Source organism: Camelus bactrianus, chromosome 18 (genome assembly GCF_048773025.1).
Source record: "Camelus bactrianus isolate YW-2024 breed Bactrian camel chromosome 18, ASM4877302v1, whole genome shotgun sequence".
Lineage (NCBI taxonomy): Eukaryota > Metazoa > Chordata > Mammalia > Artiodactyla > Camelidae > Camelus > Camelus bactrianus.
In genome coordinates this window covers 34,719,684-34,746,258 of record NC_133556.1, presented here as the reverse complement: position 1 = coordinate 34,746,258, position 26,575 = coordinate 34,719,684, and the positions used below count along the sequence as shown (strand labels likewise).

General features: G+C 42.6%; 2 protein-coding genes and 1 long non-coding RNA gene across 7 annotated transcripts in view; 1 reads left to right on the top strand and 2 right to left on the bottom strand.

Moving 5' to 3' along the window:
• Positions 1–26,575, bottom strand: part of SNX29 (sorting nexin 29) — a 587,226-nt gene that overhangs the window by 472,605 nt on the left and 88,046 nt on the right. Inside the window, exon 1 of one of the 5 annotated variants that reach the window (XM_074346814.1) lies at positions 8,338–8,471. The exons of the other annotated variants lie outside the window; for them this stretch is intronic. Coding sequence (XP_074202915.1) covers positions 8,338–8,344 — 7 coding nt within the window. The 5' untranslated portion in view covers positions 8,345–8,471. Of the gene's footprint in view, positions 1–8,337; positions 8,472–26,575 lie in introns of those variants that run through there. 5 annotated transcript variants of the gene reach the window in all.
• LOC123618745 (uncharacterized) lies at positions 8,510–10,297 on the top strand. Its single transcript, XR_006727213.2, has 2 exons — positions 8,510–8,996; positions 9,631–10,297. It is a non-coding gene; the product is annotated as an uncharacterized LOC123618745 (long non-coding RNA).
• On the bottom strand, positions 11,107–15,140 carry TNFRSF17 (TNF receptor superfamily member 17). The gene is made up of 3 exons (XM_010961731.3): positions 14,901–15,140; positions 14,214–14,345; positions 11,107–12,440 (listed from the first exon to the last, which is right to left on the bottom strand). Exons 1-3 carry the CDS (start codon positions 15,028–15,030, stop codon positions 12,154–12,156), a joined length of 549 nt encoding a protein of 182 aa, XP_010960033.1. The 5' UTR covers positions 15,031–15,140; the 3' UTR covers positions 11,107–12,153.

Genomic DNA, 26,575 nt, shown 5'->3' with positions numbered 1-26,575 from the left:
AGACTCATAATGGGGCAAAGAATCCACCCTAGAGCAGAGGTCAGCACACATTTTCTCTAACGAGCAAAATGGAAAATGTTTTAGGCTTTTCAAGCCATGCGGTCCCTGTCACAGCCACTCAACTCTGCCATCAGTGTAAAAGCAGCCATGGACAAGAGCAAGAATGTGTGTGGCTCAGTTCCAATAAAGCTTTATTGACAAAACAGGGGTCCAGCCTAGTCTACCAACCCTTGCTGTAAAAGAAAACCAGAAAAAGTGCAGCGTGCAAACACTCTGGGGAGAAACTGTATCTTCCCTCATGGCTGAAGAAATGCAAATTATAAACCTACCAAATTAACCACCGCATGTTACCACTGAATAAGTACTAAATTCACCAAGAAACATTTAAAATGAAATTCCCTGTTGCTGGTAAGGCTCCAGGGAGACAGGGCAGAGTCCTGAAAAGCAGTGTAGCAGGGAACACAAAAAGTAGCAGGGACATCAAAGCATTTTCCTGACCTCTAGGAAACTAAGTCAAGAAGGAACAGGAGAAATGAGAACACTAAGAAGTAACTACACCCGCCCCCTCTGCCTTCCAGGGACTGAGTAAGGTACTATACGATCATCATTCACTTTCATTCCATCTTTTTAGTCAGAGAAACTCAACAACTTGCCCAAGTTCTTCAAAAAAAAAAGAGTTAAATCTAGCACTGCCTGAGCCCAAAGTGTTTTCCACTGCAGCCTAAGCCCGACCTAAACAGTATCGGGGGTGCAGACTTTTCCCTGCAGTGTTCTAGAAGATGGGTGGGCAAACCACAGCCCCCAAACCAAATCCAGCTGCTGAAGTTCTTCTAAATAAAGTTTTATTGGAACACAGCCACAGTCCTCCATTTACTCACTGCCTGCGCTGCTTTTCTACAGCAACAGGGATGAGTAGCTGGGACGGAGACCAGATGGCCTACAAAGCGGAAAATATTTACTATCTGGCCCTTTACAGAAAATGCTTGCCAGTTCCATCCTAGAACATCATAAATGAAATTGACTTTCTCCTCCTACAAAGGGAAAAAGGTTAAATAACTACAGCACATCAATTTAGTGGAATGTTATGCAGCATTTTTAAATAATTGTGAAGAGAAGGAACATGCATAAATGCTATAATAAGCAGAAACACTAATTCAAATGTAGACTCAGTACAATTATGAAAAATGTGTATGTTGTGAACAAAGACTGAAGTGGCATACCTAAAAACCTAAATATTTAATGTGCTAGAAAGGTATATTTATAGGTATTATTCTGTTTCCACAATAGTCTTCAATGTCATTTTGGGGTTTTGCTTTTTTCTTTCTTTTTTTTAAAGGTGGAGGAGGAAAGAGCAGATTTCCAAAATATGCAGCTGCAAGCAAGGAGAAACAAGACGTCAGTGGGCCAGGTGTCCCAGCCCAGGAAGCCGGGGAGCCCATGCCCAGCAGGGGGCTGTCGGATGGACAGAGGACGCACTATGGCCAGGCCTCTGAGGGCTCCTGGATAGGCAGGTAGAAGTCAGGGCTGGGGAAGGGTCCTCACCCCCCCCCCCCCGAGGCTTCAAACTGCTATGCCTCGCCTCCAAAGCTAACCCTCCCGCATTCTTTCCCACCTCAGCAAAAGGCATCCATCCAGCTGCTCAGGAGTCCCTCTCCCCTCCCTCAGGTCTCTGCTCAGACATCACCTTCCCTGCAAGGCCTTCCCTGACCACCCCACTCCAAATTACAACAATCCTCCCCCTTCAGTTCATCCTCCCTCCAGACATGTAGGACAGACACCACCCTTGGGCTCTGGGCTGGGCATTCGATCTGGGCTGGTAAGGGGTTCCAGAACAGCCACATGGCCAGCCAGTCTTCTGGGAGTCAGCCCCAGGACTTCTGCTGGAGCAACTGGGAAAGAAGCCTGCTCTGCCTGAGTACTGCTACACTGTAGGACGTGACCCAGGAGCTGCTGGGAGCCCTCCTGCCTCCATGGAGGAGAGGCTGCCTGAGGTGAAGCCAACAGAGGGGAAAGCAGACTTGTGAGCTGGACAGAAAGCTCATCCCGATGACTTTCCGAGCACCAGCTGAGCCTGAAGCCAGCTCTATCCCTAGACTTTCCCATCACAAGATGCTTTCAATTCCCGCTGTGCTGAAATCAGCTTCTGCCACATGCAGTTGAAAAGGGTCCTGGTTAACATACCCATCACTCTGACAAAACATTTTCTGGTACGTTCATTCAATTCACTCCAACCAACACCAGCGGTACAGCCCTTTGCTAAGTGACAGAAGATGCCCCAAACTGTCACCCAACAAACGACTGTGGATGTTGAACCCTGACTCTCTGGCCAGGCTCCGCGGCCACTGGTGCCTCACTCTTACCAGGAAGCATTTTAAACTAGTGCAGCAGCTTTGGCACAAAGAGCCATCAAGAACAGTCGACACTTTCATGTTAATGCTGCTTCAGGGAAATCACCCTAAAGACACAACCGAAAGGAAGGAAAACTACCCTGAACAAAAATGTTCGCTGCACTACTACTTATAATAGGAACAAAAGGAAAAAAGGGAGGGGGATAAATTTCCACAGGCAAAGTCAATAATTTAAAAATCATGCACCATGTAAAATGATGGATTACTGATAGGTTATTAAGTCCACAAAAATGATCAGGATGAAGACCATGTAGCCGTATCATAAAGTTGTACCCAGAAATGTTAAGGGTAAAAGTCAAATTTATATGATAGTGATAGGATTACTTCAGCCTATGTCAGTGTTTCTCAATCTTTTTTCATTCCCTCTTAGGATCCTTCTTAGACACTTTTTTCTTAATCACCCCGTCCATGAAATTTTAATACCACAGATATACTGAACATCATGCACACTGTGCTTTATACATAAGAGTGGATGCTTCGCCCCCATGGGGGTGACATGACCCTGTTGAGAAAGCAGGGCCTATGCAAAGTCAAGACGGTGGCAGGATGCAAAGTGCTTTATCTGGGATTATGTTCACATTGCCAGAATTTAGAGAAGTCCATAAAATCTTGGATTTTAGTTCCAAATTTAAGGCCTCTAAGCACTTGACTTCCTGTTGGTTACCCAGGCACAGCTATGCAACAAGGGAGTGTGAGAGTGGAGATCGGTGGGGTTGAGTCCATGGCCACTTGCTCGCAAAGAAGGTGATTAAATGTCTGCTGACAGTGGAACACTTACTTCTTACCATCTGCCATAAAAGATCAACCCAGTGCCTTCATAGTTGGGGGGAGGGGGGTCATAGCATCACTTTTTCTGCTTTAAATGAAAACCAGACATTCTTTTTTTTCCATTCACTCATTTCAGCTGATTCTTCATTCCAAATACAAACCACTGCTGGCGATGACCCAGCAATGCCAAAGAGAAAACCATGACCTTCAACATTCCATAAAGTAAGAAATAGCTGCTAAAATGTACCTAAACATCGGACAAGAAACAGCAGCAGTAAATTATCCACTAAGCCCCAAACTCTGGTGTTTTCAGCCCTTAGAGCTTTTGTTTCACTAATTATTTCACATCTCTGGCTCTGACTTTAGCCAGCCCTTGAAATGAGGATTTCAGTGTCTTTCTAACTTAAGAAGGATTTGTGACAGAATAATTAACTGATGGAAAGGAGCATCAAGGACCTTCAAATATAAAGTCTTCCAAAAGATAATGCTTGAGAATCATAACGGCTTTCTGACCCTACAAGTTCTACTTTCCCAGTAAGAGCAAAAGCATTATCTGAAAATCAGAGCTCCTTAGCTAGCAGAGGTTGATAATTAAGCATTCCTAACTATCGGATTCTTTAAAGAGAAACAAATAAATCATGACCACTATCACCCTAAGACAACCACCCACATTTGGCAAGTATCCATCTTCCTGGCAACAATTTACTTCTACATACATATATGAATCCATAAACATTGTTTCATGTGCACGTTTTAATGTGCATCAAGGTATAATTCTGCACCCTGCTTTTTTTTTTTTTAGAGAACATTAATGTTGAGGTATAGCCACAGTGATGTACGTAATTCTAATTCATTCCTTTTAACATCTTTGAGGATTTCCATCATGTGACCATACCACATATATTTTGTCTACTCCCTATTAATGGTCATCTAAGTTGTTTTTGGCCTCATGATGCTCATTTATCTTGTGTATGCATTACCTAACCATTCCACTTCCTGGTTATTTTCACTTAATGTATTCGGCCTTGTACCCATCTGACATGACTCAAACATTTTCAGCTACAAAACATAGCAGGCTCTAATTGCCAATTTATAGGCTATGCAAGAGACTGAGAAACATGTCAAACTACACCAAAAGGAAGCAATCAGCAAAATCCCACAAAGAAACCTTACAGGATAAACTGTTTCCTTCAACAAAAGCTGCAAGGGGGCAAAAAAAAAAAAAAAGGAGAGAGAGATGAAAGGGGAACCTACAGTTTAAAAAAAGACTGTGCTTCAAAGGATATCATCAAGAAAGCAAAAAAACAACCCACAGAATGGGAGAATATTTTTTGCAAATATATCTAATAAGGGACTTGTACTCAGAAATTACATAAAATTCTTACGGCTCAACAATAAAAACAACCCAATTAGGGAAAAAGAAAAAAAAAAAGACAAAGAACCTGAACAGACATTTCTCTAAAGTGGCCAATAAGCACATGAAAAGATGCTCAATATCATTACTTATTAGGGAGATGCAAATCAAAACCACAAAGAGACACCACTTCACAGTCACTAGAAGGGCTATTATCAAAGAGGCTATTGGTGAGGACATGGCGAAACCAGAACCTCATACAGTGCTGTTGGGAATGAAAAATGGTGCAGCTGCTCTGGAAAACAATCTTGACAGTTCCTCAAATGCACCCAGCAATTCTACTCTGAGAAATAAATTCTACCCAAGAGAAATAAAAACATATGTCCATGCAAAAACTTGCACGTGAGTGTTCACAGTAGCATAACTCATAATAGCCAAAAAGGTGGAAACAAGTCAAGTGTCTAGCAACTGATGAGTGGATAAACAAAATGTGGAACATCCATACAATGGAATATTATTCAGTCACAAAAAGGAATGAAGTAGGTACATGCTACAATATGATGAACCCTAAAACATGATACTTAGTGAAGAAAGTCAGACACAAAAGGTCACATACTGTATGATTTGATTTATATGAAATATCCAGAATAGGCAAATTCATAAGAGAGAGAAAGTAGATTGATGGTTGCCCGGCTGAGAGGACAGAAAATGAAGAACAGCTGCTAATGGGTATGAGGTTTCTTTTTGGAGTAATGAAAATGTTTTAAAATTTATTATGGTGATGTTTGCACAATTCTGTGAATACATTAAACATTAAAAAAATAACAATTAAACTTTAAAAAAGAGAGACCTAAAAAAATTAAAAGACAAACCAACCTGCATTGTTTATACCTTATATAGACCTTGGGTTTAAAAAATACACTATAAAACAAAATTACAAGGCAATCATGGAAATATGAACATTGACTATCTGATGTTAATGAATTACTGGTAATTTCTTATAAGATATGATAATAGACTGAGCTATGTCTTTAAAAAAGGAGTCCTTATATTTTAGGGAAACGTTAAAAAATTTACAGATGAAACAAGTGTCTGGGATTTGCCTCAGAATAAACTGAGGAGAGATGTAGGAAGGAGCCAGGTACATGGGTGAACTGGTCATGAGTTGGTAATTATTCCTTAGATTGTTCTATTTTTTTTTTTTGCTTGAAATTTTCTATTAAAAAAAGAAAGAAAGAAAGAAAAAGAAAGAAAAAGAAAGAAAGAAAGAAAGAAAAAGAAAGAAAGAAAGAAAGAAAGAAAGAAAGAAAGAAAGAAAGAAAGAAAGAAAGGAAGGAAGGAAGGAAGAAAGAAAGGAAGGAAGGAAGGAAGGAAGAAAGAGAGAAAGAGAGAAAGAGAGAAAGAAAGAAAGAAAGGAAATATTTCCATGCCACATTTTTTTCTGTGCCAATTATTAATCCCACAGGTGGAAAACCCCATTTCAACTGTATCCTCATGGAACGATTGAAAATATCTTGGACTTCCCCTTCCATCCTCAGCAACCACGTTTTCTACCTCAATCACTCTTTCCAAAAGAAGATTTTCATCCTTACTGCTTTTTCCTAAAAAAGCCATTTGTTCGGTTCCTTTTGTAATTTCACCTTAGACCTAATGATTTTTTTAAATTAAATTTTAAAACTTCCTTAGTTTTGATATTAAGTTGCTCCTTGAAGGATACATTGGTCAGGTTCCCTTGGCTTGTCAATTTCACTTGCTTCTGCCATTGAGGGTAGAAGAAAGAAGGGTCCAGAACTGTGAGCCTGAGGCAGAGACTCCTCAGTCACATCAAAAGGAAAAGATTTTCAGGGCGTGCTTAGCCCCCAGCCCTTATCCTGGAGCTGGGGCAGAAAACAACCCCACCTGAACCCCACAGGGGTCCTTACAGAAACAACAGCAGCAGCTCCAAGCTCCTGACCACATACCGTGTGAGAGGCACAGTACTTTATCCGAGTAATTAAATTTAATCATTGCAACAAGCCTGGGAGACAGGTACTATTATTTAGCCCATTTCTGCTGAGACTTCCAGAATGGTCGAGTAACCTGCTCTAAATCACACAGCTTTATGTGGCAGAGCCGGGATTTGAACCCAAGCTGTCTGCCTCCAGGGTCTGCACTGAGTCCAGGCTACATTACCTCCTGAGGGGAAACGAGCTCACCACAACTTTGCTGTAGTATCACTAATGTTCAAGGACCAGAAGCTCTAAGTAAGCCAAAAATCATTCATTTGACAAACAGAAGCTGGACTATCTCCCGGGAAAACTCCCCTCCCCAGCTCCCTCATTAGGGCCATCAATTTCACAAATCTTGCTCACTGAAGAGCAAAACTAAAGACGCATAACTTATGGGGAAAGATCCATAGAGAAAAGTTAAAGATGATAAACAACAAGGTCCTACGGTATAACACAGAGAACTATATTCAATATCTTGTAGTAACCTGTAATTTAAAAAAAAATATGAAAAAGAATATGTATACATATATATGACTGAATCACTTTGCTGTACACCAGAAACTAACACAATACTATAAATCAACTACACTTCAATTAAAACAAAAAAGTTGAAGATGAAGAGAGACATATGGCCTCCACCTTGCCCGGCCTTGACCTCCAGAAATGCCTGAGTGCAAGGCCAGGGCCAGTAGGACTGGTTGCAGGGATTCTTTAGAGGCGATTCCACAGCGAGGGAAAAACTGGCAGAATGAGGGTAGGCGGGTCCTCCTAAGTAAATCCAGATCCCAGTCAGGGCAGCTGTGAGGCTTCCCTGAGTCACTCCCATCTCCACATCCAACACGCAGGAATGACTTAGCACCAAAACACCAACAGATCTCTTCAGTGGAAAGGACTGAGAATACACATCCTAGTCTAGGGACTAAACTTGAGAAACACTGAAGACAAGTTGTCCACACACACCTCCCAGCCTCCCACCAAAATCACCCCCCTCGCTGGTGGGATGGAGAGAGTTGGACTGGGAAGAGCAGGGGTCCCCAGATGGGCTCAGCATGGGACAAGAGGGGAAGGGCTGCAGGACAGGGCAGGGGAAACCTCAAATGAGCTAGAAAAAAAAGTGGAAGGAGCTGGAGTATTAAAAAACATAATAAATTATCAAAATACAAGAAGGACCGACCAGAGAGAGAAAATGAGAAAGTGGAAACTGGTAACTGGAACAGCAAAGCACTGGGGGAGAGCGGACGCGGGAATAGGAGGTACGCGGAAGACAAAGAGGGTGGAGAACTCAAAGTCCTCTAGGAACCAAGGCTTTCGGGGGACACGGGGTTCAGGGGTCTGCAAACTAAGGGTGTTTGAGACGACACTCTTTGCCTGTGTGGGGACTGGAGTGACTGGGGACAGGGGCCTGGGTAGTGGGAATGACTGGGGAACAGGGGGACCCGTAACTGGAAACTGGGACTCAGGGGGTCCAGGAGTTAGGAGGGACCCTAACACCGGAGGTCTGAGAACTAGGAGTCTGGTAACTGGGCAAGGGTGTCGGAGGAGCGGGAGGGACTGGGAGTCTGGGGGACAGGTCTCCAGGAGCTGGTTGTAACTGACGGACAGGAGTCAGGGGACTAGGAGTGCCTGGACCTGGGATGCCAGAGACGTGCAGGTGTCCAGGGGCCATGAATTGGGCGTATATGGGGTCAGAAAACTGGGAGCGATGGGACGCGGTCCGCCAGCAAGCCGGGACGCAGGGACTTAGGGGCCGGAGTGTGCAGCTGGAGCGGCGGGAACCGGGGCGGCCGAGGCGGGTGACAGCGGCCAGGCCGCCACTCACCGCTCATGGTGCTGCTCCCCGGGCCGGTGCTTGTCGTGCCGCCGCCACTGCCGCCGCCACTGCCGCCGCCGCGCTCCAGACAGGCCGGGAGACGGCGCGCCCCGCCCGCCCGCGGCCCCGCCCCGGAAATGAAGCTCACGGCCCAGCCCCCCGACCCGGAACGTAAACACCGACACCCGCGCGGCGCGCCCGGGTTGGAGTGCTGCGCGGCTTAGAGGTGGCTGGGAGGCGGGGGCAGGCCTGAGACCCCTGCGGGGATGCGTCGCGGTCCGCGAGTCCCAGGATGCAGCGGCGACCGAACGGGAGGCCTCCCTGTCATCCTGTGCTCACACCTTTGTGAAGGAGTCAGACTGTGAACACGGCCTCAAGAAATGAGACAGGACGCTTCCAAAGAGCGCTAGTAGCGGAAAGGGGAAATTTAGAAAGAGGAACGAGCCAAAGCGTGGGGACAGGGGAGGTGGGCGATCCCGGAGGGCTTCTCTACGGAGATGACCTTAGAGACCTGGATGGAAAGAGGGAAACGGCCCGGGAAGATCCGCAGGAAGAGTGCTCCAAAAGGAACCTCCTGGCTGGAGGGGTTGACTGGAGCAAGAAGGTGTGTGAGAATCTTACGTTAGAGAGAAGATTGAAGAGGTGAATGGAGGGTCTTACAGGCCATGGTAAGGGGGTTGGACTTCTCTACTTAATGTAAAGCGGTTAAAGGAATGGGAAATCACTATAGGAATTTAAGCAGAGGAGTGACACGATCTGAATTAGGTTTTAAGACCATTCCTGTTCCTGGGTTGACAATGAATTGTAGTGGGGCAGGATGGAGAAGGGGCAGCTGGTTAGGGGGCTATTGCAATTGTACAGCAAGAGATACTAGTACCTGGGACTAGGATGGTGGCAGTGGAATTAAGCTAGAGGGATCTTGTTTGAACACGTGTTCACAATAATCTTAAGGAGTCCAGGTTACTGCCCCATTTTACAGACAAGAGAAAGGGGACACAGAAAGGTTAAAGGAGCATTTTCACAAGTTGGTTTCCCCATAACACAGAGTAAAAAAATACATTTTAGGGGAGAGGGTATAGTTCAAGTGGCAGAGTGCATGCTTAGCATGCATGAGGTCCTGGGTTCAATCCCCAGTACCTCTTCAAAGAATAAATAAATAAACCTAATTAATTACCTCCCCCCACCAAAAAAAATTTTTAATGCATTTTATACCACAACCCAGTACATGAATGCATGCATTTAAGATATATAACAAAACAATTCTGTAGGTAATGTAGCCTCTTCAACTTTTCTTTTTTTCAGTGCTGACTGAGACAACTGATTGATCCACTCATGTCTAGATCCACATTTGAAAACACTGAATTGAGGCCTCACTGGGAAATGGAGCCAGAATTCCAGCCTAGTTCTGTGTGACCCACAACCCTTACTTGGTCTTCCTACTACATTGTCTCTCTGGCCCCTGGGAATTTATCTTTTGGACTCAGCAGAGGTAGAGAGATCTTTGGAGAAGGATGTGCTGCAGCATTATTTTTTTACTACAGAAAAAGTGGAAAGCCCCGAAGCCTAGTTAGAGAAGAACAGCTAAGCAATTCATGGCCCACCTCACAAAGAACCTCTTGCAGCAGTTGAAAATGCTAATTATAAAGATGGAAACACAGGAAAGGCCAATGATAATACGTTGTTTAAAAAGCCCCATGCGAAATGATCTTTACACCATGATTAAAACTGTCAAAATACGGCCATGTGTAGGGACTATGAGAGTATGTAAAAATGAAAATGCTTACTTGTTTGGTTGGTGGTTGGTTGTTTTTCCCATGTCCAAAATTTTACTTTACAGTTGTTAATTTGCTATTCTAGTTAAAGAGTCAGTGTGTCTGAATCCCTCTCCCTGCCCCCCCCCCAAAATAAAAGCCTATCTTAGGTTTGTCTGCCTCTGTAACCTTTGGTGAGGCATCACATGCCTGCTTCATATACGTGTCATTCCTTCTCATAGCACCCTGTAGTTTTTCTTCATGGCACTTGAAATGGATTAAGTTATTGAAATCATAGCATGTGTGCTTTACATTTTCTACCACCAACCACCTCCTTTAAGAGTTTTAATTCCTTCTTGAGATTTAGCCTGGTAGTGGAGGACCAAGAATCAAAAGCCGAATGTCAGCAGCCCTTCTTGGCTTTTGAAAAACCTAAACTCATTGAGGGGGATGAGGGAAGAAGGAAGAAAGTCTGTGAGAAGCTAGGAGCAATAGTCCCAGGCCGTATAACAGAAAGGAATACGTGCCTGCCCTCAGAGAGACTTGACCTCAAAGGACTAATAAAAATCATGATGTGGGGAGGGCATGGCTCAGTGGTTAGAGTACATGCTTAGCATGCAGGAGGTCCTGGGTTCAATCCCTAGTACCTCCATTAAAATAGTTAAATAAATAAACCTAATTACCTCCACCCAAAAAAATAAAAATTAAGAAATTAAGGAAAAAACAACCTACAAACCTTTAGAAAACATCATGATGGCAATCTAACTAACACAAAATACTTATTATGAAACAGATACTTCTATGGGATAAAAATTAATATATATTTGCAAATATGTGTGTATTTTCATTTAATCATTAAAACAACATTATAAATAGATACTGTTATTATCGCCACTTTACAGATGAGGAAACTGAGGAATAGAGTGGTTAAATAACTTTCTCACAGTCACCAACATCTATAACTTCGTAGTAACATAGCCAGGATTCAAACTCCAAGAGCCAGTGCCTTAAACTATACTGTATTGTCTCCTGTGGCTCTCAAGTGCCTGGAATGGAGCCATGATGAGCCCCAAATGGGTAAAAAGTTCCCACCAAGTTTCCCCATCTCCCAAACCTGACACAAAAGCCACAAAGCCCCAAGACCTCAAGGGTCTGTGCTGTGGTGCCAGTGGGCATCTTAAAAATGATCAAAGTAAACAGATTACCAACCTTTCCATAACACTCCAGGACCTTTGCACAACCCCAGGAAGGGAACCCTTTCCCAATAGCAACTAAGACTGTAGCCCAAAGAGATGGGGATCTTAGCAATAAAATTGAATTGATGCAAAGAGAAAAAATAGGAATAGAGCAGAATGTCTGGGTTTAAATCTGGCTCCATCATGTACTGGCTATGTGACCGTGCTCTGACTCAGTTTCTGTCATCCTCTGTAACACAGAGATAATAATGGTCCACCTGCCTTGTGGTGGTTGTATGCGTTAAATGAGTTAGCACAGATAAAGCACAATCCCTGGCACCTTAGTAAGGCTAAAGAAGTGCCACTTACCATTATTATTACCTGCATTGTGAAAACTACACATTTATCTATATGATTATAATAATGCCTGATGCCTCCACTAAGCTGGATGCTCGCAAGGTCAGGAACCAGCCATGCACTGCACACTAAATTAGTGCGGCTGACCCTAGGCTTCTCCTATACACAGAAAGTACAAAGGACAACCTTACTTTCTTTTAACAATGAAGAGAAAAATCCAGTCTCTCTTGAAATGGATATGTGCCTGGGTAGGAGAGAAGTAAGTCCACCCACACAAATGTGTGATTACGGCATCCACACATTGCAGCGCTTTTTTTTCCAGTGACTCAATTTAATCATGAAACTAGGAAGTTTCCACAGTTAAGCAAGCTCTCAGCAATAAGGCAGAAAAATATACCTAACATAAAGATTTTCCAGAATTAGAGGACAAAAAGCTATATCATCAATTGATAAGGATAATCACCCTAAAGCGATCTGATACATCATCCTTTCCTTCGGACAAAAGATTTTCAAAGTAGCTCTACACCAGTCGAAACGGTTAATTATATGGTAGAAATTGGTTTCTCCATCCCCAAGACACCTGCGGCAGCTAGCAGGCTGCTGCAGTAGTCAGTTGTTTTCGTGGTGACAAGAATGGTGGCACCTTCCTCCATGGCTGGGAGTGGAAAGAAATGGTCAGAATCGACCTTTGGTTTGCTCTTGGCACAGTCTTCACACGTGCATTCTTCTACTGTGTACTCCAGGCCCCTCGAAAGAAGGGTTTCCGCATCGGTCCTGCCATCACTGCTATTGTCCACGTCAGCATTATCCTCGTTCAGGAGAGCCAATCCTGATTGCCCAGAAACAGAAACATTAACCTAAACTTTCCAGGGCACGTTGTCATGCCAGACTTAGCTGCACACATCAGAAATCAAAGCAGCGCAAGACAGATCTCTTCCTACAAAACAAACGAGTGGGTCTTACACTAGCTGGGTTCAAAGACGCACTTGGCTTAGGGCACACAGTTGTTTTTAAGTCATTGCTTGTCTGTTTCATGTTGGCCCACATTTAAAAATCAAGAGATTTCACCAGGTACACACTACTATATATAATATAGATAAACAACAAGGACCCATCGTATAGCACAGGGAACTATATTCAATCTCTTGTAGTAAGCTATAATGGAAAAGAAGCTGAAAATATATTTATACATGTTTGTACATATATGTATAACTAAACAGCTTTGCTGTACACCTGAAACTAACATTGTAAATCAACTACATTTCAACAAAAAATAAAATTTAAAGAGAAAAAGCAAATTAAAAAACGTTAAAAAAATCTTTTTTGAAATCAAGAGATTTTACATTCAAATCTAAACAACTGGACTCTTCTTTTTAAAGATAACAAAATATGGCCACTGGGAACCCACATCCCTACATGGAAACAATCAGCTGGAGTTGATAGCACCTGCCTCCTTCAAGCAGGCCATGGGCTTCTCTGTTGCCAAAGCCTCCAATGTCCCATTACATTCGTTTCTTATCCAGTTGGCCCTTGGATGCATTCAGGTACTGGCCCTTTTTACCAAAATCAGCCTTGGGTGACACTTTAGAATTCAAAGTAAAGATGCTTCTCTTACAGCATTCTGTGGCAGATTACTTTTTTTTTTAATGAATCTCTCATGATTCCATAAGGAAGGGGGTCTCCATTATGTCCCCGTGACGTGCCTGTGACGCGCCCCAACCTTCCACAGTGTAACTCCATCTTCCAAAACATCACACGTAAAGTCACTCCCCACCTGTCTCTCAAACCCCAGGCAAAAAAAAAAGAAAAATGAGTAAACTCATCTATCTCTCCTAGCTGCACTAGAAAGCAAATGAGGTGGGAACAGCCATCTACCTCTCCTAGCTACACTAGAAAGCAAATGAGGTGGATGCTTGACAGATTATGCACGGAAAATAAATGCATAAAGAAATAGGGCGATGGCTGTGAAGTATTTGGGAATCAGATCATGGGCAAAAATAATGGGCAGAAATATATTTTTTTTTATGGGCAGAAATATTTTTATTTTAAAAAACCCTTAAGTAAAACATTCACATCTCTGGGACTAGTTCTCAACTGCTTAAGAAAGATAATAATCTTTGACATGATTGCTCAAATAATCCAGGAGCAACTGGTTATTCTTTTCTAGCATTTTTCAGCAGTGAAATGTTCACCCAAGCAAACAACAGTTATATTTATATTAAAATATGGCCACAGATCTTGCCAAATATACTTTTCCCCACAGAAGCAGACCTGGCTAGTTGTTTCTGATAGCATGACATTTAATCAATGTGCTAACTTTGGTCAAAGAGATGGATGCTTCCCAAGGAAGCCTCAGTACTTCAAAAGAGTAATTACCAATGGAAGAATGTCGGGGAAGGCTGACATCATAGGACACGGGCAAAGGTGGTGTAAACAAAGAAAGCTTGCTTCTTACAAGAAGTCCATTTAAAATAACTGTTGCCTAACACACTCAAAAGAGCTCTTACCGGAGGAGATACTCAACATGAAAAAAGTAAAGGAACTGAAATTCACAATAGCCACCTCTTGGAAACAGATTTCAAAGATCAACCATCAAACCAACCTGTGTTTTTAAATTGGTCCTTTAATGGTTCGGAGTTCATCTTCCTTAGCAAGAACATCAACACGAAAACTGTCAGAGAAACTATCAAGCTCAGGCCCAGACAGGTCCAGAGTATCACATTTGTTCCTCTCACTGAATTAAAACAATGTCAGAGAGATAATGAACTGATAGCATAATATCCACATTCAGTAAAGATTACCTACCATCCAATTCCCCTAGTTCATCAGCATTGACTTTTAAATTCTAAATAATACTTAATTAGGAGAGTTGATTTTAAAAGGCCTATGTTGTTAAGAGTGCTGGGAAAAAATCAAGATCAGTTCTGAATAATTACTTTGTTCCTGTTGGTATTTAAATGATTGCCTTTTTTTCTTTCCCTTTTTAATTCAGAAGAAAATCTCACCACCTTCCCCATAATGTTTCTTCTTTGAATAAAGAAGTAGTGGATATAGAGAGACTAGTGGGGAGGGTAGAGCTCAAGTGGTAGAGAGCTTGCTTAGCATCCACAAGGTCCTGGGTCCAATCCCTAGTACCTCCGCTAAAAAAAACAAGTAAGTGAGTAAATTCTAATTACCTCCCCCAACAAAAAATAAAAAATAAATTTAAAAAAAATTTTTAATTAAAAAAAATGCGATACAGAGAGACTACTTCACACCAACGAATAATGGCTGAAGCAGAATTACTTACTTGTATTACAGTAACGCTGACATGTTAGAGGAGGGGTATTAGAGCATCGAAGGCGACACGGTTGGCAAGCATCAAGCAATCTGTCAAAATATTCATTTTGGAAGCACTGCTGAGCCATCTGGAACCTCATCACAAAAAGAAACAAGGAAACCACAGAAAGAACAGCATGGAAGGACAAGTAAACAGGAATTCCCCAGCAAATGTAGTGACGGCAGCTAGAATGCCTCGAGGGAAAAAAAGAAAACAACTTCACATCCAGGACTGAGTTCTCATGGGGGCTGACTCTGTACTGCGGCTGAGGATTTGAATACTGACTTTGATTCCAGTTTCTAAGTTTGGGACTTGGGTGGGGTAAGAGATGGAGTGTACGTACTGAGGGTGAACCATACCTGAAAGAGAAACTGCTTATTTATAGAGGAAATTTCTCAGCCAGGTGATAGTTGCAAGAAGTAGACAAGCCTGAGGCATCAAGCAGAAGGTTCAGTAACCATTTCTAGAACACCTGTTTGTGAGCTGTGCTGTGTGATAGGCCCCGGGGAGATAGATCAGACCAGGTCTGTGCCCCTTGAGAACTTAAAAGTCTAACAGCGGAGCTGGAAATTCACTCAAACAACCACAAAGTGTAGTAGGATGTGACAGAATGTAGAGGGAAAGGAGTATCAAGCATGCCTCCCAGGTTTTAAACCGAAGAATTCCAGAATTCTGGTAGAGATAGGGAAGTCTAGGGTAGTTAAATTGGCAAGAGGGTTGGAGGGAAGATAGGTGTGAGGCATTACAATAATTATAATAACATTATATTAATATTATATTACACATTAATATAATATATTATTAATATCTATATTCCATTGTTGAAAATTTACAAAAAACAGATGTGCATATAGCAAAATTATCCATAGTCGTAGCATCCAGAAATAATCACTGTTAACATTTTGGTGAATCATAGAATTTGCAAACAGGCCTGCCAATGTGTTCTGTTTGACCAATGCCTGATATAGATCCTTCTGGAAGGATTTCTGTAGGTGGATGGACAGATAGATACATAGATAGATTGTAGTGCATTTTCCTTTTTACATAAATGCAATCACATGCGTTTGCTTTTAACCATACTGAGAGATACCTGTGAAGGAAAAATGCTGCAAACCATTTCAGTAAACAAAGAATGCTGAAGCTATCAAGTCATCAGCGGCTGCCACCCCCCCACCCCCCCCAGTGAAGACAAGCCTGGAGCCCGGCCTCTGCAGCCACTCACAGTGGTGCACTCTGAGGGGACTCAGAATAAGAAAGGACAGGATGCTGGCCCTAGATAGCTAGGTGCTTGTCAAAGGAATGAATTCAATGAGCCCAAATGTTTGCTTCCTCCCATACACAGAAAAGCACTAAATTCTTTAACTTGAGATGCCTGGTTTTCTTTAGATAACAAGTAATCTTTTATTGTTTCAACTACCTGGTCTTTGTTGTAAAGCTCCTATATATCCTAGCTCCTCCTTTACCTCTTCGGAGCAGTCCCTCAGAGCATCTGAGAGTCTGTCATCCTGCTCGAGTCCTTCCCCCAAACAAAATATAACTCTCAACTTTTAGGCTGCGCATTTATTTCAGTCGACATACCCATACAGAAATATCCAGAGACACCAGTCAGAAATGCAAGACTCGAGTGAAATGCAAGAAAATGACAAACTTCAAGCTGCAGGTAGTGATTATCTCTGGGGGCAGGGAAGGTACAAAAGAGGCTTCACCTGTATTGGGCTCATTTTATTAAGCTGAACGGTGGATACCTTGGCATTTGCTGGGTTATTTTTTTGTTGTTGTATTTTTTATTACCCTTTATCCTTTTTCATATTTTTAAAAGAGTACATAATAAATATTAAAATAACGATAACATGAAATGCAAGACAGCTATGTTTTCGCTATAATCTCTCATGGTGGAAGGGGCAGGAGATCTCTCTGGAGTCTCTTTTAAGACCCTCATCCCCTACATGGGAGCTCCACACACATGACCTAATCACCTCCCAAAGACTGCCACCTCCAAATGCCATCCATCACGCTGGGCGTTAGGTTTCAACAAGAATGGGGGGGAGGGGGCGCAAACATTCAGTCCACAGCAGCTGGGAAGCTTGGAGGAGGGAAGAGAACAGCGTTAAAGGAAAATTTCCCAAAGATGCAGAGCACAGGCTAAGGGAACAAGAATAAACATTAAAGAAGTCAGAGAGACCATGGATGGGCAGAGTTCAGGACAGTGCGAGGCCTAAAAGCCAAAGCACCAGGGGAAGGAAGCCTTTCTCCCGGAGCCCTTGCTGGGCCCTAAAGCCTGAGAGGTTGTTCTAACCCCTTGTAGGCCTCAGGGGACTTGGAGAAGCCCAGGGAGGGCTCTATCCTCAGAGAGGTCATGGCAGATGCCTCCTGGCCTGTTGCCAGGCTTCACAGAGGTGCTGAGTGGGCTCCCAGGGGCCACACTGGTGGGCTTTGTCCTGCCTCATGCTCTCTCCCCATGGTTTCAAGCTCCAAGCAGAGAGTGCAGGTCAGTGGGCTGTTGGGTCGTTGGGTCAGAGGGGAGAGGACAGTGAGGACAGCCTGCTGAGGTTCCCCAGGGCAGCTCTGGTCCCTCCCCGTCCCCAGATTTGCTGTTCTGCTTGTTCAGCAATCTCTTTGATTCTGTGGGGAAAACCTGTGATCCTTCCAGTAAAGTCCCTTTTTGGCTGATACTAGCCAGAGTCAGTTTGGGTTGGCTGCTAGCAGTTCAAAAATAAAAATAAAATCCTTAACTATATTAACTCGTCCTTTTTCTTTTTCCTTATTTTCTCTCTCTCTCTCTTTTTTTTTTTTTTTTTTTTTTTTTTTTTTTTTTTGTGAGAAAACAGGTCCCTTTATTTACTGCTTGGTGCTAGTGTAAAGTCACACAATCGTGGAGGACAGTTTAGCAGTTTGTATCAAAAGCCTTAAAATTTTGCAAGCCCATTGCCCCAGTAGATCTATTTCCAGGAATATCTCCTTAGGAAATAGTCACAAATGTTCACAAATATTTATTGCGGAGTTGCTTGTAGAGAGAAACAACTTAATTAAGAGATCAGATATATTTACCACAATACATCCAAACAATAGAATACTATGGCAACTATTAAAAGTTATTTAATCAAATATTACTTAATGACAACTGGGCATATGTGTAGTTGTATTAGCATTAATATTCAAATCCTGGTAGTTCTGAGCTCCCACCTGCATAACTTCAAACTGTTATCACCTCCCTCACAAATCTCCCCCATTAGTTGCTGGAGGCACAGGGCTTGTCTGACTGGCTCTCCTGCCTGCGGCACATTAACCCTTTCTTACCTAATTCCTCCACTCATGCCAGAAATGTCAACAACAGACACTGATTGAGGTAAGCTGTGCCTTCCGATTTGCTCCTCAGGATAGGGGTGACTGGTGAATCCTGGCATCTTAGGGTCAGCTGATTCTCCTCCATGACAAGGGAAGGAGATGGGGAAACACAGACTCAGAGGAGACAGAGAAAAATATGCAAAAGAGTTTGGGAGATGTCATACTAGTCAGAACTCTTTCTGTAAGAAATGACATAAAAACTTACATTCAGAAAGAATTTATTGGTATTATAGCTGAGAAGTCCAATGGTAGAATCAACTTTAGTGGCTTGAGTTATGTCCAACTTTCTCTCTATCACTTGCCTCAGCAATGCCATCTTCTGGGGCTTGGCTCCATTCCCAGGTCTTTCCCTCATGGTCAAAAGAGAGCTGCAGTGCCTCCAGACCTCACACACTCATTCCTTCTGAAGTCTCCCTAGTCATCTCATTTGCTCCCATGGTTTTACATGTTACCTTCCAAACCTATGTATCCAACTACAACCTTGACCCTGAAATTCAGACCCATCTACCAACTGCTTACTTGATATGTCTACTTCAAAGTCTAAGAGTTATCGCAAACTTTATTAGAGTACATTTGGATTTTCCAGAAAGGAGAGAGTGTATGCTGCCTTTTCAAACCTACCTGGTCATTGAATCTTTTTTTTCAAGGACAACTTGTGAACATTTAGGAATACACATTTTGTGGAACATAATTTGGGAAAAATCAAGCCACAGTATCTCCACAATTCCCTTTAGTTCTCAAAGACTATGATTTGGGGACTTAGTGGGGTTGCAATAAAATAGAAGTTGTATGGTTTTAAAATAAAGATTTTTTTTTTAAGTTTCGTGATAAAGTTTGTTGGTGTAATAACATCAGCACCAAAAGAGTGCTAGGTCTGAGCTCACTCTGCACAAAAAGAACACGGAGAAAAACCAACCCCTGAGTCAGCATCAAGCTTCAGCACTCACTGAACGCACTAAAGAAGCCAGGAGACGCTATCTCAAATTCCTGAAGCTCTTAGCACGTTCTGCAAGGAAAGTGCCATGCAATTACAATATTATTTTTCCAGATTACTAAACTACCAACAAGTTTTCACAGCAGAACACTTTGACCTTTAGCTCTTAACTCTAAACCAACAGTACACAAAGTCTTCCAAGGACTTTAGATTTTTCACTTGAAGAGGGAAATCTAGGCCTGGATTAGTCAGGGTTCTCCAGAGAAAGAGAAACAACAGGATGTATATATAGAGAGAAAGAGACTTAGTATAAGAAATTGGTTCATACAATTATGGAGACTGAGAAGTCCTAAAATCTGCAGTTGGCAAGCTGGAGGCCCAGGAAAGTCAACAGTGATGGTGACGTTTCAGCCTGAGTCTGAAGTTCCAGTTCTAGAGCCAAGGGTGTAAGTTCCAGTCTTAGAGTCACCAGGCTGGAGACCCAAGAAGAGCCGATGTTTCAGTTTAAGTCCAAAGGTGGGAAAAGACTGACATCCCAGCTCAACAGTCAAGTAGGGCTTCAACTCATTGAATGAGGGCAATCTGCTTTACTCAGTGTACTCTTTCAAAGGTTAATCCCATCTAAAAATACCCACTCAGAATAACATACACACCCAAAATAATGTTGTACCAAACAGCTGGGTATCCCTTGCCCCATGAAATTGACACATAAAATTAACCATCACAAAGCCCTTGACTACACATCCAGTCCCTGCCTTCTGTTGACCTCCTTGAATCACCTCTGTGCGACATGTGCTGTGTCCACTTGGTTCCTCTGGGAGCTGTGTCTCCCAACATCCCCATCCCTATATGGTTCCAGGATAGAGTTGGCCAACAGGGGAACATGCATGAGACTTAGAAAGTGGATGTGAAGCAGCAGCCACTGTTCTCCGAAAGTCATCATAGTCGCCTGCAGTGATAGATGGACACAAAGATGCCTGATGGGTTCAGGCATGTCCTCGTTCTCCTTTGCTCTGCATCCAGCTCTTCTTTCCACGCTGGCCCTGCCGACCAACGACGGCCCCAGCCCCATCAGTGAAGGCTTGTCTGCTGATTCACAGAGAGGGGATTGCACAGAGTTGGGGGCCACCTAGATGACTCCAAGAGCCCCCCCTCACAGCTCCATGTTAGCAACTGGATGTTCCTGACTTCTCAGATCATCTGGTCGGTGACTCCTCTGGTCCTCACCTCCCCAGCTCCTCTCACTACTACAGAAGGTCTGATTCCTATAATGTATCCCTTATGCTGTAACACCCGCAGTGGCTCAGCTCCCCTGACGATCCCTGATTGGTACACCTCTTTAGTCTTGTTGTTTTGAACCCACAGTTTAAATACTCACTTGGAACGGTCTAGATTCTGCCTGCAGAGAGGCACAGCATTATAATTAAGGCACAAGTTTTGGAGGCAGAAAAATCTGAAGCCCAACACCACCACAACGGATCCTGTGTGGCCTTGGGCAATTGGCTTAACCTCTCTGAGCCTTAGTTTCCCTATCTGTAGCAATGTCCTTGGTAAATGTATCAACTTCCCAGGATTGTTGCAAAGATTAAGTAAGGTAATTTATAGAGCATGCAAATTTATGTGCAATTAATTTACAAGCACAGTTGCTGACCCAGAGTAAGTGCTCAGCAAACTTTACTGATTCTTTTTTTTTATTAACAAAAAGATCAGAGCCAGTCAACCTCTGGGAAGGTGGTTTGCCCAAGGCTGGCTACAGCAGTAAAATCAGGGGGGGAGACCCCGCATAAACGGGATCATCCTAAAACCAGAGACAAGAACACAATATTATGTATTAAATGCTAGAATTTCAAATAAACAAACAAATAAATAAACAAGAAACACTAGAATTTCAAGGGATGATGAAGCAAAGAGGCACTGCAAAGATGGAAGGCAGACTGCATTTGAGTTTGAGAAATGGGTTAAGGCAAGGAGGTAGTACTAAAGCAATGAGTAGCAGACAAAAGCGAGAATTCTGCTGTTGTAGGATGACCAACGTATAGCACGGAGCAGGCATAGTGGCCCACAGGAAATCTGCACATTCAGTCCAAAACCCTTACCTTTTCCCATAGTAGAAAAATAGCTTCTAGAAATTCAAATGTCATCGCAATACTGTATCAACACCTAGATGCTTTTAATATTACTTACTTTGGTGGAGGTACATGGTATTTATTATGACACATTATTTCAGCAATTATTTTTTAGTGCTTTCTTTAATACTCCCAGCGTCTTTAGACAAATGTTCATAAGCATGCTCTTTCTCACCACATACTCTCACGTGTGTTACAAGCACACCTCGCAGGTACTACAGCTTCAGTTCCAAACCACCGCGATAAAGTAAGCATCTCAATAAAGCAAGGCACACAAATTTTGTGGTTTCCCAAATAAAAGGTATGTTTACATTATACTATACTCTATTAAGTGTGCAATAGCATTATGTCTGAAAAAACAATGTGTATCCCTTAATTCAAAAACACTTCTTTGCTAAAATTGCTAACCATCCTCTGCCAACGCAGGGTTGCTACAAGACTTCAATTTGGAAAAAACGCACTATCTTTAAAGCACAATAAAGTGAAGTGCAGTTAAACAAGTTCGGCCTGTTTAAGCTCGTTTCTCACGTATTTTTTGAGTAACTGTGCTTTGCCTCCAAAAGATGGATACAAGCAATCAGGTATTCGTGGCAAATTTTAGCAAGGTATGTGGCATAACCATATATGGATACGGGGCCACATAAGTGAGAATACATTCTCACTTAAGTAAAATATCTGTATACATAAGAGATTGGGAGGAAATTCCAGGAAATGCCCTCCAGCCAAAGGCCACCACTGTGGAGAACCATGTGGTGACTCCAGAGCCAAGTACAGGGCCAAGTGACCTGTGCAGGTGCACATGGCCCGGCACACACAAGTGCCTGGAACTTGCTTTAATGCTGTTGGCACCTTGAAATTTCTTAATAATTTTTTAACAGGAGCCCTGTGTTTTCAATTATACTGGGCCCCACAAGCTATGTAGCCAGTCCTGGATGGGTGACTCAATTAGAGAAGGTTGGAACGTTCTTATTATAGGATTTGGACTTGTGTTAGGTTATCTGGGAGCAAGTTCAAGGAAACAAGGCTTAACTCTGGACTAGATGTTGACAGGTTGTGAGGGTAATTCTATAACTGGGGTATAACTATGTATTGGTCAAAGTTTTCCAGAGAAACAGAACCAGTAGGAGATAGATGGTTAGATGGGTAGATGGATAGGTGGGTAAGTAGATAGATAATAGACATTCTAAGGAATTGGCTTATGCAGTTGTTGGAGGGTAGCAAGTCCAAATTCACAGGGCAGCCCAGCAGCTGAAAATGCAGGAGAGAGTTGATGTTACAGTACTGAGTCCAAAATCCCGGCAGTCTGGAAATTCTAGGGTTTCTTCATTGCAGGCTTGTGCCATAGGTGGACACAGTGAGAAGGCAGCTGGCTACAAGCCAGGAAGGGGGCTCTCACCAGACACCAAATCTGCCAGCCTTTGTACTTGTACTCCCTAGCCTTTGGAACTGTGAGAAATGCATTTCTGTTGTTTAACACACTCAACTTACGATATTTTGTGATAGCAACCTGAGCAGCCTGAGACAGACACATTGCATGAATGAGATCTGGGTGATGTTTGTTACTGCAACACAACCTCATCTATCCTGGCTGATACAGAGTCGAAAGCCATGGTACTAACCATGGTGCAGCACTGCCTCTTCACTGCCACTAAAACCTTCTTTTATGAGAATTAAATATTTTCCCAAAAAGCCTTCATTAGGGTACTACAGTCCAAAATGAAAGAAACCTCAAAAGAACACAAAACTAACAAGAACACAAAGGCATAGCAGACACTAAGCCAGAAACACTGGCCCTCTGGCATACCCATGAACTGCAGATGATTTGGTTTCTTCTTCAACTTGAAACAGAGCCTGGGTGGAAATTGGGCTCATGCTAAGGGGAGCTGGAGGAGATGAAAGAGCTCAGAGCCAAGATCTAATGAAGCACGAGGCTCAGCAGCCCTGCTGGGTGAATCCTGCAATGGCAGACTCCAATGCAAAGACGTTCTTCCTCCCTTTTCTTCCTCAAACTCAGATCTCAGCACATTCCTCTGAAGCCTGTTTACTGGTGGACGTGAAAAGACTAATCTGGTTTGGGGCCAAGTCTCGAGGCCGTCTGCTAGTTTTCCGAGAAGATTTCCTTTGAAGACCCACTCCTCTGAACTCTTGCCTTGTCTCGGGATTATCAGAAGTGCCACCTTCTGTCAGCTCTTTAGAATTTTTCAAAGTGATTTCCAGGGTATCCTGACTGTTTGCAATTATAAGGTTCATTGTGTTGGGGAAGTTTGATTTCTTATTTTTCAAACCACTGACTTCTCCCCGTGACACTTTTTGTCTCCACTGAACACCAACAACCACAAGACAGAGAGCATGCTGACAGTGGTGACTGTATCATGAGATGATTTGAGAGGCAGAGAAAAATCCTCCCAGTCTATAACTATTGATCATGTGCCCACTACGTACTAGGCACAATGCCAGGCACTGAGGTATAACAGTGAGTTCATTTTTGACGTGGTTCTTGCCCCTGATGGGGTTTACAGGCTAGTGGAAGAAACAGAAAAAATTTAACTAATAAAGTACTTACGGTTGTGAGAGTGCTATGAAGGAAAAACATGGTGCTAGGAGATTATGTGAAAAGAGGTAAGTGAGGGTGGAGGGTGCAGGGGAAAGAAACTCCATTGGTAGTGGGGGCCCTCTGAGAAGCAGTCGCCAAGATGGAATTAGACTGTGACAGATTTGGGGGGGAAACTTGTGAAGAATACAAGGAGGAAGCCAGGGAAGGATGAAGACTCTTCAAATCATAATGCATGTCCAATACCACTGAAGAAAAGGGCCAGGGAGGGACACTGGGGAGCAAGTCTTGGGCTGCAGGGCAATACCAGCCTTACGGGGGGTTCTTGATCCAAATTTACCCATCAAAGAGTCCTGGCTCAGGCAGGAATGGTACCTTGGCTGTGCTCGGGCTTGGCTGGAGGCAGCCCCAGGAAGCTGTCTCAGTGGGAAAGGAGAGGTGAATATTTTGAGGTGATGAGACTTCATCTTGATTGTGGTGGTAATTACATGAATCTCTGCAAGGGCTAAAATTCATGGAACTGTGTGTACACACACACACACACACACAGTCAAATGTATGATGATTTTTAAAATAAAAACATTTTCAAAATTTAGAAAAAAGTGTTTTGGTGAAGAGTGTGACCATTTTTGTTGTTTCTTCTTTAAATATAAGGATGAATAGAACTTCTGAGATCCTGATTCACACAAACTACTGTAGAAAGATGTTTATGAGATGATCAGAGAAATCTGAATGTGGACAGGGGTTTATTTAAAAATACAGGCACACTGTTTTATTGCGCCTCACAGATACCACACATTTTTTTCCAAATTGCAGGTCTGTGGCAACCCTGAGTCAAACAAGTTTATCATGCCATTTTTCCAACAGCATTTGCTCACTTTGTGTCTCTGTGTCACATTTTGGTAATTTTTACAATACTTCAAACTTTTTCATTATTATTGTATTTGTTATGGTGACCTGTGATCTGTGATTTTTGATGTTACCACTACAACTCAGTGAAGGCTCAATGATGGTTAGAATGTTTTAGCAAGAAAGTATTCTTTTAATGAAGGTATGCACTTTTTTTGGATATTAATGCAATTGTGCACTTAATAGACTAAAGTACAGCATGTAAACATAACTTTTTATAAAGTGTTACTTATTTATTTTTAATTTTTATTTATTTATGTTTTATTTTGGGAGGAAGTAATTAGGTTTATTTATTTTTATTTATTTATCCTTTAACGAAGGTACTGGAGATTGAACCCAGGGCCTCGTGCATGCTAAGCATGGGGTCTACCACTGAGCAATACTCTCCCCCCACCACCCTGATCTGTAGGTGAGGACATTTATTGTGGTTTCTTCCAGAAGGAACATACAAGGCAGAGTGAGCAGTTTGAATAATTCCAGCAGGTTCTAGGGCACAGGGGCTACCCCTAGATGTCTAGTACTGGGCCCTGGGGTGACTAGGGCAGGTGCATAGTGGCCTAAAGTGTGAGAGCCCCACAAGGGAGGTGGTTGGGGTGAGGGCTCAGGACTGGATGACTTGTATTTGAGACATGGGCTCCAGCTCTCAGGTGAGCTGTTTACCATCTCTAGGACTTGGCTAATCCTGGGAGAAGCAGTCCCTCCAGGGTCAGCAAGGTTCTTGACATCAAAGAATCAGAACACAGAAATCTGTGTTAATATAGGACATTTGAAAATACTAAGGAATTACTATTCATTTTGTTAAACATGGTCATGTGAAAAAAAGTTCAAAATTTGTACAGCTGTATAATGAAGTATGTAGGGATGAAAAGATATGTGTGGGATTTGCTTTAATGTCTGAGTAGAAGTAAAGGTGGGAGGGGGTGAGGGAGAGTCAGAGGAGAATGATAAAGCAGTGCAGCAAAACCATGACAGCTCTTTAAGTTAGATAATGGGTATACAGGGTTCACTCTAATACTTTTTCTATTTTGCACATGTTATGAAAGTTTTATACTATAAAATTTAAAAATTCAGTTTAAAAATATATGAAAGAATGTATTCCAAGATATTAAGAAAGCATATCTCTGAGTATGCTTTTATGGGTGATTCTAATTTTTGTCTGTATTGATTCATTTTTCCCATTAGATATATATTACCTTTATAATAATAAAAGGTTACTTTAATTATAAAGTTCTAAATGGGCATTTTAAATCATAGTGTTTACCCATTTGAACTCCTTGGGGCAGCAGTGCCTAAAAATCACTAACTGTGGGATTTTTTTCAGACATATGTGCCAATAAATTCCTTTTCCATTAAACACACGAGAGTTTCTTTTCTGAATCTTGCATCTCAAAGAGTCCTGACCAATAGAACTGAGCTACTGCTGGGTTTCTCTGATAGGCACTCAATCCCATCAGTGTGGAGATGTTGCCAACCTAGGAACGCTGAAAACCCCGGAGTAAGATAGCATCAGGGACCACTTCCCTTTTCCCTTTCGTTATCTGCTTTGCCTTAGTGATGGGTCATAACTAGAACACGATGTACTAACAGGGCCCAGAATATCTCGGTGAAATGCCCGTCAGTAAGGGACTGATTAAGCAAAGTACGGTAAATGCATACTATTTAATAAGATGTGAATTTCCTTTAATGATCTTCAATCATCCAACCAGCTGGATTAACCGACCCCAGTTAGTCTGCAACGTCTACGTCTGATGCCCGCAGCACCAATGGTAGCAGACAGCGA

Bases quoted from the DNA above. Each gene is read 5' to 3' on its own strand.
- TNFRSF17 (XM_010961731.3), bottom strand. From the start codon at position 15,030: ATGAGGTTCCAGATGGCTCAGCAGTGCTTCCAAAATGAATATTTTGAC. The intron at 14,346-14,900 runs GTAAGTAATTCT...GTTTTAATTCAG, and splicing joins TCAGCGTTACTGTAATACAA to TGAGAGGAACAAATGTGATA. The intron at 12,441-14,213 runs GTTGGTTTGATG...CTGGGCAATCAG, and splicing joins GGACCAATTTAAAAACACAG to GATTGGCTCTCCTGAACGAG.